Source organism: Amphiura filiformis, chromosome 2, assembly GCF_039555335.1.
Source record: "Amphiura filiformis chromosome 2, Afil_fr2py, whole genome shotgun sequence".
In the NCBI taxonomy this organism is placed as follows: Eukaryota; Metazoa; Echinodermata; class Ophiuroidea; order Amphilepidida; family Amphiuridae; genus Amphiura; species Amphiura filiformis.
In genome coordinates, this window is record NC_092629.1 from 3,993,626 (window position 1) to 4,010,730 (window position 17,105).

The 17,105-nt window shown below is 38.7% G+C and overlaps 1 protein-coding gene across 1 annotated transcript in view; it reads left to right on the top strand.

The window, feature by feature from the left end:
* LOC140145786 (anaphase-promoting complex subunit 1-like) overlaps nt 1-16,355 on the top strand; it is a 52,051-nt gene extending 35,696 nt beyond the window's left edge. Inside the window, 12 exon segments of the mRNA XM_072167465.1 lie at nt 5,503-5,579; nt 7,950-8,040; nt 8,510-8,620; nt 9,384-9,607; nt 10,247-10,364; nt 10,546-10,623; nt 11,492-11,635; nt 12,148-12,306; nt 12,829-12,921; nt 13,869-14,058; nt 15,023-15,157; nt 16,205-16,355. Coding sequence (XP_072023566.1) covers nt 5,503-5,579; nt 7,950-8,040; nt 8,510-8,620; nt 9,384-9,607; nt 10,247-10,364; nt 10,546-10,623; nt 11,492-11,635; nt 12,148-12,306; nt 12,829-12,921; nt 13,869-14,058; nt 15,023-15,157; nt 16,205-16,305 — 1,521 coding nt within the window. The 3' untranslated portion in view covers nt 16,306-16,355.
* The last annotated feature ends 750 nt before the right edge of the window (nt 16,356-17,105 follow it).

Consider the following 17,105-nt stretch of genomic DNA (forward strand, 5'->3'; position numbering starts at 1 on the left):
CATAGGTCTTGAGCTTCCCATGTATAATTGGTGGTTCTCAACCATGTTTGTATGTATATGTCTATTTCAGATTGTCAAGAGGTATGCCTTTGTAAGAAGTTCAGCTCAAGATGAATTGGATGGGGAGATAGACTTCCAAATAACCCTAATAGGTCTTGAGCTTCCCATGTATAATTGGTGGTTCTCAACCATGTTTGTATGTATCTGTCTATTTCAGATTGTCAAGAGGTATGCCTTTGTAAGAAGTTCAGCTCAAGATGAATTGGATGGGAGATAGACTTCCAAATAACCCTAATAGGTCTTGAGCTTCCCATGTATAATTGGTGGTTCTCAACCATGTTTGTATGTATATGTCCATTTCAGATTGTCAAGAGGTATGCCTTTGTAAGAAGTTCAGCTCAAGATGAATTGGATGGGGAGATAGACTTCTAAGTAACCCTCATAGGTCTTGAGCTTCCCATGTATAATTGGTGGTTCTCAACCATGTTTGTATGTATATGTCTATTTCAGATTGTCAAGAGGTATGCCTTTGTAAGAAGTTCAGCTCAGGATGAATTGGATGGGGAGATAGACTTCTAAGTAACCCTCATAGGTCTTGAGCTTCCCATGTATAATTGGTGGTTCTCAACCATGTTTGTATGTATATGTCTATTTCAGATTGTCAAGAGGTATGCCTTTGTAAGAAGTTCAGCTCAAGATGAATTGGATGGGGAGATAGACTTCTAAGTAACCCTCATAGGTCTTGAGCTTCCCATGTATAATTGGTGGTTCTCAACCATGTTTGTATGTATATGTCTATTTCAGATTGTCAAGAGGTATGCCTTTGTAAGAAGTTCAGCTCAAGATGAATTGGATGGGGAGATAGACTTCCAACTAACCCTCATAGGTCTTGAGCTTCCCATGTATAATTGGTGGTTCTCAACCATGTTTGTATGTATATGTCTATTTCAGATTGTCAAGAGGTATGCCTTTGTAAGAAGTTCAGCTCAGGATGAATTGGATGGGGAGATAGACTTACAAATAACCCTAATAGGTCTTGAGCTTCCCATGTATAATTGGTGGTTCTCAACCATGTTTGTATGTATATGTCTATTTCAGATTGTCAAGAGGTATGCCTTTGTAAGAAGTTCAGCTCAAGATGAATTGGATGGGGAGATAGACTTCTAAGTAACCCTCATAGGTCTTGAGCTTCCCATGTATAATTGGTGGTTCTCAACCATGTTTGTATGTATCTGTCTATTTCAGATTGTCAAGAGGTATGCCTTTGTAAGAAGTTCAGCTCAGGATGAATTGGATGGGGAGATAGACTTCTAAGTAACCCTCATAGGTCTTGAGCTTCCCATGTATAATTGGTGGTTCTCAACCATGTTTGTATGTATATGTCTATTTCAGATTGTCAAGAGGTATGCCTTTGTAAGAAGTTCAGCTCAAGATGAATTGGATGGGAGATAGACTTCCAAATAACCCTAATAGGTCTTGAGCTTCCCATGTATAATTGGTGGTTCTCAACCATGTTTGTATGTATCTGTCTATTTCAGATTGTCAAGAGGTATGCCTTTGTAAGAAGTTCAGCTCAAGATGAATTGGATGGGGAGATAGACTTCCAAATAACCCTAATAGGTCTTGAGCTTCCCATGTATAATTGGTGGTTCTCAACCATGTTTGTATGTATATGTCTATTTCAGATTGTCAAGAGGTATGCCTTTGTAAGAAGTTCAGCTCAAGATGAATTGTATGGGGAGATAGACTTCTAAGTAACCCTCATAGGTCTTGAGCTTCCCATGTATAATTGGTGGTTCTCAACCATGTTTGTATGTATATGTCTATTTCAGATTGTCAAGAGGTATGCCTTTGTAAGAAGTTCAGCTCAGGATGAATTGGATGGGGAGATAGACTTCTAAGTAACCCTCATAGGTCTTGAGCTTCCCATGTATAATTGGTGGTTCTCAACCATGTTTGTATGTATATGTCTATTTCAGATTGTCAAGAGGTATGCCTTTGTAAGAAGTTCAGCTCAAGATGAATTGGATGGGGAGATAGACTTCCAACTAACCCTCATAGGTCTTGAGCTTCCCATGTATAATTGGTGGTTCTCAACCATGTTTGTATGTATATGTCTATTTCAGATTGTCAAGAGGTATGCCTTTGTAAGAAGTTCAGCTCAAGATGAATTGGATGGGGAGATAGACTTCTAAGTAACCCTCATAGGTCTTGAGCTTCCCATGTATAATTGGTGGTTCTCAATGTTTGTATGTATCTGTCTATTTCAGATTGTCAAGAGGTATGCCTTTGTTAGAAGTTCAGCTCAAGATGAATTGGATGGGGAGATAGACTTCCAAGTAACCCTCATAGGTCTTGAGCTTCCCATGTATAATTGGTGGTTCTCAACCATGTTTGTATGTATTTGTCTATTTCAGATTGTCAAGAGGTATGCCTTTGTTAGAAGTTCAGCTCAAGATGAATTGGATGGGGAGATAGACTTCTAAGTAACCCTCATAGGTCTTGAGCTTCCCATGTATAATTGGTGGTTCTCAACCATGTTTGTATGTATTTGTCTATTTCAGATTGTCAAGAGGTATGCCTTTGTTAGAAGTTCAGCTCAAGATGAATTGGATGGGGAGATAGACTTCCAAGTAACCCTCATAGGTCTTGAGCTTTCCATGTATAATTGGTGGTTCTCAACCATGTTTGTATGTATCTGTCTATTTCAGATTGTCAAGAGGTATGCCTTTGTAAGAAGTTCAGCTCAGGATGAATTGGATGGGGAGATAGACTTCTAAGTAACCCTCATAGGTCTCGAGCTTCCCATGTATAATTGGTGGTTCTCAACCATGTTTGTATGTATCTGTCTATTTCAGATTGTCAAGAGGTATGCCTTTGTAAGAAGTTCAGCTCAAGATGAATTGGATGGGGAGATAGACTTCCAACTAACCCTCATAGGTCTTGAGCTTCCCATGTATAATTGGTGGTTCTCAACCATGTTTGTATGTATCTGTCTATTTCAGATTGTCAAGAGGTATGCCTTTGTAAGAAGTTCAGCTCAAGATGAATTGGATGGGGAGATAGACTTCTAAGTAACCCTCATAGGTCTTGAGCTTCCCATGTATAATTGGTGGTTCTCAACCATGTTTGTATGTATTTGTCTATTTCAGATTGTCAAGAGGTATGCCTTTGTAAGAAGTTCAGCTCAAGATGAATTGGATGGGGAGATAGACTTCCAACTAACCCTCATAGGTCTTGAGCTTCCCATGTATAATTGGTGGTTCTCAACCATGTTTGTATGTATCTGTCTATTTCAGATTGTCAAGAGGTATGCCTTTGTAAGAAGTTCAGCTCAGGATGAATTGGATGGGGAGATAGACTTCCAAGTAACCCTCATAGGTCTTGAGCTTCCCATGTATAATTGGTGGTTCTCAACCATGTTTGTATGTATCTGTCTATTTCAGATTGTCAAGAGGTATGCCTTTGTTAGAAGTTCAGCTCAAGATGAATTGGATGGGGAGATAGACTTCTAAGTAACCCTCATAGGTCTCGAGCTTCCCATGTATAATTGGTGGTTCTCAACCATGTTTGTATGTATATGTCTATTTCAGATTGTCAAGAGGTATGCCTTTGTAAGAAGTTCAGCTCAAGATGAATTGGATGGGGAGATAGACTTCTAAGTAACCCTCATAGGTCTTGAGCTTCCCATGTATAATTGGTGGTTCTCAACCATGTTTGTATGTATTTGTCTATTTCAGATTGTCAAGAGGTATGCCTTTGTTAGAAGTTCAGCTCAAGATGAATTGGATGGGGAGATAGACTTCTAAGTAACCCTCGTAGGTCTTGAGCTTCCCATGTATAATTGGTGGTTCTCAACCATGTTTGTATGTATCTGTCTATTTCAGATTGTCAAGAGGTATGCCTTTGTAAGAAGTTCAGCTCAAGATGAATTGGATGGGGAGATAGACTTCTAAGTAACCCTCATAGGTCTTGAGCTTCCCATGTATAATTGGTGGTTCTCAACCATGTTTGTATGTATCTGTCTATTTCAGATTGTCAAGAGGTATGCCTTTGTAAGAAGTTCAGCTCAAGATGAATTGGATGGGGAGATAGACTTCTAAGTAACCCTCATAGGTCTTGAGCTTTCCATGTATAATTGGTGGTTCTCAACCATGTTTGTATGTATCTGTCTATTTCAGATTGTCAAGAGGTATGCCTTTGTAAGAAGTTCAGCTCAGGATGAATTGGATGGGGAGATAGACTTCTAAGTAACCCTCATAGGTCTTGAGCTTCCCATGTATAATTGGTGGTTCTCAACCATGTTTGTATGTATTTGTCTATTTCAGATTGTCAAGAGGTATGCCTTTGTTAGAAGTTCAGCTCAAGATGAATTGGATGGGGAGATAGACTTCCAAGTAACCCTCATAGGTCTTGAGCTTTCCATGTATAATTGGTGGTTCTCAACCATGTTTGTATGTATCTGTCTATTTCAGATTGTCAAGAGGTATGCCTTTGTAAGAAGTTCAGCTCAGGATGAATTGGATGGGGAGATAGACTTCTAAGTAACCCTCATAGGTCTTGAGCTTCCCATGTATAATTGGTGGTTCTCAACCATGTTTGTATGTATTTGTCTATTTCAGATTGTCAAGAGGTATGCCTTTGTAAGAAGTTCAGCTCAGGATGAATTGGATGGGGAGATAGACTTCTAAGTAACCCTCATAGGTCTTGAGCTTCCCATGTATAATTGGTGGTTCTCAACCATGTTTGTATGTATCTGTCTATTTCAGATTGTCAAGAGGTATGCCTTTGTTAGAAGTTCAGCTCAGGATGAATTGGATGGGGAGATAGACTTCTAAGTAACCCTCATAGGTCTTGAGCTTCCCATGTATGATTGGTGGTTCTCAACCATGTTTGTATGTATCTGTCTATTTCAGATTGTGAAGAGGTATGCCTTTGTAAGAAGTTCAGCTCAGGATGAATTGGATGGGGAGATAGACTTCTAAGTAACCCTCATAGGTCTTGAGCTTCCCATGTATAATTGGTGGTTCTCAACCATGTTTGTATGTATATGTCTATTTCAGATTGTCAAGAGGTATGCCTTTGTAAGAAGTTCAGCTCAAGATGAATTGGATGGGGAGATAGACTTCTAAGTAACCCTCATAGGTCTTGAGCTTCCCATGTATAATTGGTGGTTCTCAACCATGTTTGTATGTATCTGTCTATTTCAGATTGTCAAGAGGTATGCCTTTGTTAGAAGTTCAGCTCAAGATGAATTGGATGGGGAGATAGACTTCTAAGTAACCCTCGTAGGTCTTGAGCTTCACATGTATAATTGGTGGTTCTCAACCATGTTTGTATGTATCTGTTTCTTTCAGATTGTCAAGAGGTATGCCTTTGTAAGAAGTTCAGCTCAAGATGAATTGGATGGGGAGATAGACTTCCAAATAACCCTCAGGTCTTGAGCTTCACATATATAATTGGTGGTTCTCAACCATGTTTGTATGTATCTGTTTCTTTCAGATTGTCAAGAGGTATGCCTTTGTAAGAAGTTCAGCTCAAGATGAATTGGATGGGGAGATAGACTTCCAAACAATGAGGTGAGAATAAGGGAAAGAGAAAAAAAACCCTTAAGAGCTATAGTGTGCTAGGCATGGGTTACAACAAGACAATTAGCAGTAAGTTCCTTGTCCAGGGGAATTTCAAGTTAACTCAATTTTTTCCATGAGAGCATACTAAACCACCACCAGAATTTGAACCTGCAACCTCTTGCACCATAATAATAATAATAATAATAATATTAAATGAAACAGCATTTATCCAGGCTTTGTGGATGGTGGCATCCCTCAAAGCGTGCCATGGGTTGATATGCTGCCAAGCCCCTAAAGGTATTGCAAGTTGACCTTAATGCTGAGTATGACAGACAACAGGCCCGGCCTGATCACCTGCTCTTTATGAAAAGTCCAACAACTTTTACATGTCCAGATATGGCTCATCTGGTACACAGTACCACCATTTTATGCGACTCTCTGAACCACAGCACGCCATGTACCCACTATGGTGTCAAATGCCTTAAGGTCGGATCGTCGGCTATCGTGTCATGCACCGAATCCCCTCAAAATGTCCTTAATTGTGCCCTATCCTGTAATAAATATCTTCCCCAAATTAGAGATCGGGGCATCATTTAAATCATTCTGAATCAAAAAACGAAATGTTAATTTTCACTAACTTAGCCGTCTCATTGATATTGCGCAATCACAATAGTATCGTGTATGCATGAATAGAATAATAACATTGCGTAACGTAGCTGTAGTTTCATTGAACATTTTTGTCAAATTTTTCTGGGAATTGTTTTTAATGCTATGAGTTGTACAGTAAGAATATATGAAATTATCAGTGCTTTCTAGTGAGCGACACAATGTACAGCGACTCTTGTCTTGTCATGTCACGCAGCTCAGCTGTGAGCATTCCCTATACTCACACACACACACACTGCTTGTATAAAATATGGAGCTATTTGGCTCCCAATTTCACTAGTTTACGTGCGCACAATTAACTTACCAGTCAATTTGGTAAACATCCAATACCTCAAAGTCATAAATGAAGTGGAGATATGCATGTTTCTATAACTGAACCATTATTATTTGGTTTTACATGTCTGGTAATTTCATGATTTCGCCAGACCTGTCCCATTGAACGCTGTACAAACTACAACTAAAGGAGCCCATGCAGCGCCGGGCATCGCCTAAAATTTTTTTTCCAATTGCGATAACACGCATCATGAGAGTTCACGAAAGAAAGGCGGCAGCGAGCAAAATTACGGCAATCTTAAAAGACTCCCTGAAGACTCCCTGTTTTAGCGGAAAAAAGTTTTACAGAACTTTGAGGGCGTTATCTGAATAATGTTTTCCCACCTAGTGAAAGAATTAGACTTTGGTCAGAGACTTTTAAAGTAGCAGAGATTATTTGTTATAAATAGATCTTTCTTTATGAATGAAATTTGCCACCTGCTACATAATATTTGGACACTTATATACATAAAAGTGTTTTCTGTGAAAAAGCCTAAAATAGGGAATTTCAGAATTATTGTCACAAAAATTGACTTAATGTAGCCTTTTTTTTTAATTGAAAGTTAAACATAACAATATTACCTAAATTCTCTCGCCAGCTTTTGTTACTTTTCAGCTTCTTTAAGCAGAAATAAATTTTTAATGACATCAATATTTTCACAGACTAGAAACATGTGCTATTACGTAATTAATGGACTTAGGCGAAAAAGCTGGCGAGAGATTTTAGATAATATTTATTTACAATTTTTCCAATAGTGAAAGTTGGAATCAGAGTTGAAGTTTTTGCTAGCAATAATTATTAGTCGTAAAATTAAGGTTAAACTAATTAATTGATATTCATTAATTGATGCAAATTAGCAGCTCAAATATTTTGTGGTTTTAAGCATTGGGACGTGTAGTTTACTCATAAAAATTAAGAGGTGTGCACCAGGAGGCAGAATATTTTTTATAATTTTTTCCTTGCCAACGTGTGGGAACCGAGTTTCCTACCTTAATGATTAAGCTAACTTGACTGCATAAAAGGAAGAGAAGAGGATAGGTAGACATACAAATAGAAAGATGGTGGGTGAGTAGGAGAGAAGAAGGACAGAGAGACATGGACAGTGTGAGAGAGTGAGAGACAGAAATGGGATGGGAGGGAGTGAGACGGAGAGAGACGTATGAGAGAGTGAAAGACAGACAGAGAGAGGCCATAAGAAAGGGATGGGGACAGGTATGAGGGGAGGAGACAGACATACATAGAGAGACATAGGGAAGGACACAGGGAGAGAAATGTGAGAGACGGTGACAGCCAGCGAGAGAGCTGCGAGAAAAGGACGGGAGAAGTGAGACAAAAAACATGAGATCATCACATGGTCTACTGTCATTTATTTTCATGATATTGTTGTTATATTGTTTCAGTCAAGCTGAGTGCAATATCCTTGCTGGTGCATGTCTGGTGCTGGGATTACGATTTGCAGGGTCTGCAAATAACAGCGCATTTGAAACTTTGGTAAGAATCATAGGAGAAATAGGCGAGATAAGATTTCTTGTAATGCATGGAAGTAATGTAGTCTGACTTCCATCCAAATTTGGTCCATGTCTATCTGACAGTGGCACTTTCTATCAGTTATAGAGGCCTTGCATGTGACGTATCATCCCGTAAATATGGCGGACTACTCAAATGCATTCAACAAAAGCATGATTGTAATCTACCGTGACAGTTTGTCTCACACACATAACCCTGCACTACGATCAAATAGGTTGATGACAACATTTGATTGAATGGACTGCACTCCGCCATACGGTGAAGGACACCGGCTCAAATCCTTTGTTTGGAGCCAATCGTTCATGCAGGGCCTCTATTGCTTTAAATGTGTTATTGTAAAATTGTGAATACTGATTATGATGAATATTGATTATTGATCAGGTATATTGATAGATATTGATTATTGGTCATTTATTTTTTTTTTACATTATAGCTTCACTATGCGAATAGGTGTTATAGTCTATCAACTCAACCAGCAGCTGACCTTGTGGGCAAGTCAACCATAGAAACCTGTCTGAATGCTGTCATGCTGTCTCTAGCACTGGTAAGTGTGTGTGTGTGCTGGGGTGGGGGTTATATGTGGGTGGGTGTGTGTACTCAACCAGCGGCAGACCTTGTGGGCAAGTCAACCATAGAAACCTGTCTGAATGCTGTCATGCTGTCTCTAGCACTCGTAAGTGGGTATGTGTGCATGGGGTGGGGGTTATATGTGGGTGGGTGTGTGTACTCAACTTGCAGCTGATCTTGTGGGCAAGTCAACCATAGAAACCTGTCTGAATGCTGTCATGCTGTCTCTAGCACTCGTAAGTGGGTATGTGTGCATGGGGTGGGGGTTATATGTGGGTGGGTGTGTGTACTCAACTTGCAGCTGATCTTGTGGGCAAGTCAACCATAGAAACCTGTAAATATGATATTAGACCATATAAAAAAAGGTCCTCGGTTATGGGTGTAATACCTGTCCTCGGTTTCTTGTGAAATATTAAACCGGTGTGAAAAAAGTCCACAGAATGTCAGGATTTAAAACCCTTTCAATTTATAATTCTGTAAAATTTGTCATTAATTCATGATAAGGCAGAAAAAGACTGCCCGTAAATTGAGCACCACAATAGGCTATTATTGCAAGTTTCACATTATTTAGTCAACTTCATATTTAACCAATAGAGATTTTACTTTATAGTTTAAAAAAAAAATTTTAAACAGTTTTTCTGACCAACAAACCATATGAGGACAAATAAAGACTTTTTTTCTTGGCCTAATGTTTGCGTGCAATCACCGCCTATAACAAGTTACTATTTATTTGTACATAGGTGATGGCAGGAACTGGCAACCTCAAGGTGCTGCGCCTCACCAGACAACTGCACTGCCGTATCTCAGTTGATGTTCCATATGGCAGCCATATGGCTATTCACATGGCCATTGGGCTGCTATTCCTGGGAGGAGGGCGCTATACATTGAGTACATCGGGACCAGCGATTGCAGCGTTGTTGTGTAGTATCTATCCAAGATTTCCAGAGAACAGCAGTGATAACAGGTGAGATGAAGAGAGGTGGACAGAGAGGTAGAGTGAACAGTGTGTAATATCAAATAGATTAAAGCCAGATTGTAACATTTGCTGAGATGGATGCCCTCAATATTTCTCAAAATTTTGTTTTTACCTGATTGTTATGTACTTTAGTAAACTTATAACTTACCCTCCAAAATTAAAAACTGTAGTTTTATCAAAATCAGAGATTTTTAATAAAACATCTGAACAAGACTTTTAATTAATACGATGCAAATATTAGTCGAATGCACACACGATGTTCATAACACAGTACGTACATGTCGTGCAAGACAATCATAACATCAAAAGAACCAACCCGAGTCATGTTGGAAGGAGTGGCTGGCATGTGCTCTAGCAATTTTCTTTGTATTGCCTCATCTGTCTGGGTCAAAGTTAAAATGGGACATATCTGACAGTGAAAACTAACATTTTATGATAGAAAAACATTTCTATTTCTTACGGAAATGTTACAATATGGTTTTAATTGAATGAAACAATTCGTCGATTGATCATGGGTGCTGCCAGTAGACATGTTAGAAGACTACCAAGATTGTTGGTTGTCAGTGTTGTATTGTTTGGTTGGTTAATTTAACTAACTTTCTTTAATTCTGTTCTTTAAACCACTAGGTACCATTTGCAAGCTCTTCGTCATCTTTATGTGCTTGCAGCTGAACCACGTCTCATATTACCAAAAGATGTAGACTCTTGCAAGCCATGCTATGCACCTATTGAAATTGTCTTCAAGGTAGGTATAATCATCTTTTGGCATGTGAAATGTTTGAATTTCTGTCGATTTCTATGGTTTTATTGGCATTGTCTGCCTTTTAAAATTCCATGTGATAGGGACATATTTTTAATGTATATTTATGCTTATATATAAGCCGAGTTATATTCTTATATGTTTGTTTCTCATTTCATCATTTCAGGGATCCAGTTTTTATGATGAAAAGACAGTACAGATGCTTGCTCCATGCATTATACCAGAGTTGAAACATTTGAAAAAGGTAAGTGAAGGGATTAATCAATTGGGATATGACAGCTAAGAAAATAATTGTGTAAAGATATGTAGGCTGCCATTGACCCTGCCACTGCGTATCCTGAACACTACTGTGATTTTTACCGGGTTTATCGCATACAATGCTTTGTGTTCAAGCAATATAATTGCATGTAAAGTTGTTGCGTGCAGCGTGCTGCATCCGCAGTTTGACATTTACAAGCCCACTATGAGTGTATTTTTTTCAAATACTGGGCAGCTATTTTTTCTAATTTTTTAGCGTATCTGTGAACTTAAATTTATTGAATACATCAAATCAACCATACATTCCTGCGATCCAGGACAAGAATACAAGAAAATACTCTTTCAGTCCCAAGAATTGCTCTAAATTTACACATATTGATACGTAATATAACAAGACTTGGCGATAGTCTATTCAGATATCAATAGATTAATGACACATAGATTGAAATGTTCCATGCCTGTGCTCTGCATGCCTGTGAGCGTACTTTAATTCAGCTTATGCCGGTACAGCATTCACACCTGGCGACATTGCTCATCTGACCGTACACAGGAGCGCCCGACTTGTCAGTGTTTACGCGCAAACTTTATTTTGTGTACGCTAACGCTATTTGCTTTATTTGTGAGTTCACTAACACACCCCCTTATCATTGACCCCCATAAGCAACATGCTTACCTTAAGCTCAAGGTGATTGACCCCGGAATGGTTTTAGGACAAAGGTAAAGATTTATAATTGGGGTGGAAATTGATGAAATGATTTGATTTGAATCACCAGCCTTTCATCTCTTGATCAATGCGTCTGCTAGTATTATGCTGGTGTAATGATATTATTTATTTCACATCTCACACTTTCTAGATCACAGTGATGGGTCCTCGTTATCTACAAATCATCTTGGATGTAGAGAAGGATGCGGAGACACTGAAGTCCATCTTTGAGGCAGGAGGCATGGTATATGTGAAACAGAGAGCTGGCCACTTGTCGTATGAAGAAGACCCTAAGGTATGAGTTTTATTCATCCGGTGGTGCCGCAATGTAGAGGTAATCATTACCACTGCATATTGTTGATTTTGCTGCATGACCATTTGTACATGATGCAGTCTGTGTGAAGAGCATATTTGCCCGCTTGGCAACAAATAAGGTGGTAACATGACGACGATCAAGTGCGATCTCAATATGCTGAATTTTGACAGTATAAATATTGTGTTAAAATATGTGCATCAGGATGATGTGCACTTGATAGCATTTTGTGTGTAAAATATGCACTTCAATACCACAATGCACATTTCATTACCACAGCATAGTTTTTACAATATTTTGTCGTTGGGCAGGAAAAACCTCCTATGTGTCATTGGCACGTGAACATGTTTTAAACATGTTCAGGGGCCACAAACACACAGGAGGATCTGGTTTGACCTGCTGTAATTGCAGTGAAAGCAGCATCGACGGTCGATCCAAAGATCGAACAAAATTAATTCTGGTGCCTTATTTATATTACTTTGTATCTTCCCTAGGGTTACCACAGTCATTTGGCCCATAGCTTCACTCAAGATGGGTTTGGTTACCATGCTAATGGCATCAACTCAAAAGCCATCAGGTCGTTCACCTCTGACCCCAAAATATTGACCTTTGCGGAGTATTTTTGTCGCGAGCAGCCTGGAATTGCAGAGGAGGTAAGAGAGATTTTATTTAAAAAAAATGTGATGTAAAAAAAAAATGAAATTCCTGCAAGGTGCTTGAAATTTAGGAAAATAAGAAATAAATAAAATAAGAAAATAAATTAAGAAAGAAGGCAGCCTATACTTCACCGTGGCAGGCTGGTAAGACAATGATAGACACAATTAATATATGCAAGGATCGGAAATAAGTGATTCAAGCCCATGAAATTATGATTGAATGAATTTATGAAACTTGGGTAAAACCGACATATATAATAAATTGAGAGAGCAGATAAAAATCGGGACTCAGCGGGGTTTGATCCCCAGACCTCACGATTATGAGTTATACCATTGCACAGTTCACAGTTGATAAAATTTAAGACACATTTTTTTCCTCAACATCCCTCTATTTTGTATCATTTGTTTGTTTGCTTAAATTTCCAGGATGGTTTCAATGTCAACTTAGCATCTTATCTTCATGAGTGTGTGACCAAAGAGAAGCCTCATCTTTTGCCAATGCTAGCAGAGATACATCAGGTAGGTGTACATGTCAACTTAGCATCTTATCTTCATGAGTGTGTGACCAAAGAGAAGCCTCATCTTTTGCCAATGCTAGCAGAGATACATCAGGTAGGTGTACATGTCAACTTAGCATCTTATCTTCATGAGTGTGTGACCAAAGAGAAGCCTCATCTTTTGCCAATGCTAGCAGAGATACATCAGGTAGGTGTACATGTCAACTTAGCATCTTATCTTCATGAGTGTGTGACCAAAGAGAAGCCTCATCTTTTGCCAATGCTAGCAGAGATACATCAGGTAGGTGTACATGTCAAGGGATCTGTGGCTTCGTGTGATACGACCTCAAACCACTGATATTTTTGGATTGCATGAACAAACAGGGGATAACTAATAATATGTGATCCATCAAAGCTATTCTTGAAGTCTATTCTTGAACAGTGCTTGTCTTATATCCAGTGACGCATTAAATTTCTGATCCACCTCTTTTTGTAATCTGTATTCTTGTACAGTGTGTGTAGTTTAGAATGCAAGTGCTAAATTGGTTTCTGGAAGCTCAGGGTGATCTTGTATGACAAAATTGAAGATAGTGTGTTACAAAACACAGCAACACCACACTTATTGGTGAATGATTGTGCGATACGTCATTTTGCATCATGTATGTATACTGCACATGAGTGCATGTAAAATGGGAACAAGTTCTGTTCTGTGTTTACCTGTTATGTCAGATCAAGCTACTGCTTGTTCGGCTTATATAAGGCAGAAAAAATAAGACTCATAACGCTGTGTATTGATATAGAATGGCATACACGCATTTGGGCGTGATGCTAATGCTAGTTGTGTGTTGCGTAATGCATGACTGGTGCACGCTTATGTGAATTTACGTGAGCGTGAGTTGGGACTTTATTGATGCGCGCAGTAACAAAAACCGAATAATTTCAGCCTTATATAAACCGAACAAACTTTGGCCTACTATGACTTCACACATGCCTGGGGTGCCAGTGTTGATTAAGACATAAAGCTTTAAAATTACATGATTGGTTATTTGGTTTTACTTTTAGGCGATGAAATCTGTGTGTAGCAATCCAAGTCCGTACCTATTATGGCAAATCAAGCTACTGCTAGCCTACTATGACTTCACACATGCAAGGGTTGCCAGTGGTGACTACAGTAAAGCATCACTAGTGAATGCAGAGATGTGTGCTACTGTATCAAGCCAACTAGAATTAACTCTGGAAACATGGCTACAAGGTGAGAGACACTTCTTTTCATATTTTGACTTTAATCATTGCACAGTGATAAATTTATTTGTATAGGTGGTTCAGGTTTAGCTCTACCAGAAGAGGATGCACGGTTGATTTTTCATTGCACAGTGTGATACTGGAGTCTTCTCATGTTTAATGCCTGCAAGAGACTTGGTGTGTCAGCACATCCGAGACGGGCTACTTCGTTATTGATAAGATTGGCAGTGTCCGAAATAAGCCCTATCGCAGTGCAATTTGAACCCCAAAATTCACCTGTTGTGATACAACTTTAAAAGTGTGGTGCAAAATTGTGATACCACATTATACTGACTTTACGTATTGATTGTGTGAGACTGCACTTCAAATTGCTCAACATCAGATGAAATTGCACCACAGCTTTCAAAATGGGGTGCAAAAGTTCACCCCAAGGTAAAAAAATTAATTTGAAGACTGGCCATCGGAGGTGCTATTTTCCTAACCAGCCCATCCAACAGATACCCTGATATGTTGCCACTATAACTAGTAGTGGCGGACCGACCGCTGAAATACTAGGATAAGATTGACAAAATGTGTGAAGCTGAATCATCACCCCAGCATTATTGATTGCTATGTAAGATGGAAAAACATAATGTGAATAAACTAATTCAAATTCAATTGAATTACTGTAAAACCACTGACTTTTGCTAGCGATTAAATTTCTCCAGAAGCCTTAATTCGGTAAAATATGCGCGAATTTGACAGTTATACATTGAATTGTAAACATGAATTGCTTGATAAGCGAAATTAAATACCCACGAAAATGGTGGTCATTGGTAATTAGCGAAATTAAGTACTGGGGAAATTAAATAGCTTTACAGTATATGATATTAATAATAATTTAATGTTAACATAATTTCTTGTGTATCCATTACCATAATCATGTATCTGTGAACATATCATCCCTGTCTATGTTTTATCCTTTCTCTTTTCAGACAATGAAGACAAGTTTGTGAGGTATTTAATACATGGCCAGTTGCCAGATTCTAGTTCCAGGTGTTTACTTTTCTGTTTCCTGTTATTCCATGACATACCATCACATATGGAAATCAACCAAATCCCTCTGATGGGTAAGTCATAGGATTCCTGATTAGTATTGGGTGATATTATTCAATATGAGGATAGTTCAGTTTCATCAAATGAAGACATTTCAACTTCATATGTGACCAGATGTGGTCCATTCAGCCTAAAGTTGGCAATAATGAAACTGAGATATAAGCCTGATTGGGTCACATATGACCATGAGCCCCCACTCAGGCATGAGAATTTTCTCTGTTTAAACAGCGGAATTCATGTTTTTCTTTTTTGTTGTTTTCTGAGAATTTTGGCAGATTTTACATGGAAAATAAAAAAAGGAATTTGAGTGGCTGAAGAAGACAATTATTTTTCTCATCTATTGCACCAGAGCTCTGCAATGATTCACCTTACAATATCAGATGTTGTGACTTGATTCAATCATTTAAAACCATGTTAGGGACTTGTTATATATAACATTGTGTACACATATAATGGTTATATTTGCATTTATTGTAATCCTTGTAGCCTGATTTGGCAGCATTGTCTTTAATCATTTGGTGTTTATATTGTGATAATGGGGGACAGTGGTGCAGAGATCTAAGACTGCATTTTATAGCCGAAGGTAGCCGAAGGTCGTGGGTTCAAATCGTTGCAGCATCCACATTTTGTGCACTTAGGTTCTTCACCCCATTGCCTCTCCCCCACCCAGGTGTACAAATGGGTACCGGCTTTATTCAATTGCTATGAAGGAAAATAACGTACCGTGGAGGAGGAAGAGGTGTTGAGCCCAATCACTTTGAGAGATGGGCAGGCCCAGCCTGTGATTCTCCCCCTTAACCTTATTGTGATTAAAGACGGTGATGTTGGGTCTTTGTTGCCAGAATTGGACATAATAATTCTTGAACTATGTATTGCTTGTGGATAAATTATATTTTATGTTTGGTTCTTGTCAAATACCTCAGAATAGTTTTTACCACATTCACATATTCAATACCCTGTGAATGTGCTCAATTAACAAAGACCCATTTTCTAGAAACAGTTGCAGTAAATGCTAGTTTGTTGACTTGACATGAAATTATCTATTTTATTTTTCCCCACAGGCTGTAGCTCTCTTCCGGAAGTGTGCGATGCCTTACAGAACTTTAATATGCCAGTATCTGGTTTGATGCACATACTCAGTGCACTACAGGCAGCAAGGTAGCACAAGGGATGTAGCTGGTCTAGAGGGGTGTGCTGATTTACAGAACTTTAATATGCATCTGGTTTGATGCACATACTCAGTGCACTGCAAGGTAGCACAAGGGATGTAGCCGGTCTAGAGGGGTGTGCTGAATTACAGAACTTTAATATGACGTCTCTTGTTTGATGCACATACTCAGTGCATTACAAGCAGCAAGGTAGCACAAGGGATGTAGCCGGTCTAGAGGGGTGTGCTGAATTACAGAACTTTAATATGACGTCTCTTGTTTGATGCACATATTCAGTTCTCTTCAAGCAGCAAGGTATCACACAGACTATATAGCGCTCGCCCAAAGGTGTGTGATGCCTTATTTTTTACACATAAGTGCTCTATAAGCAGCAAGTTGACATATAAACTAGAATTCAGCTATTTTTTCACAACTGTGAGTGAGGACATAAGCACCATTTTGTTGCAGAGGAATGAAGAATATGAGATATTGTTATACATTATCTAGAGTGAGGATTGGCACATATTTGTCTGTTGTTTAGGCTCTGAAGAAAAATTTTCAATACTTCCATGGTCCGGGTACGCGATGATGATGATGACCAATTTTTCTCCTCCCCCCTGTGTCGATAACCAATTGGTCAACAGTCTTGTTGTCATGACCGTTGATCAGCCAATCAGCAAGCATGATTGTTTATCACTTGTGTATTTACACTTGTGTATGTTAAACGCACAGAACAGACCAATGAAGTTTGAAAAAATTTACTTTATTATGGATAATTTAACTTTATTATGGATAATTTATTATGGATAATTTA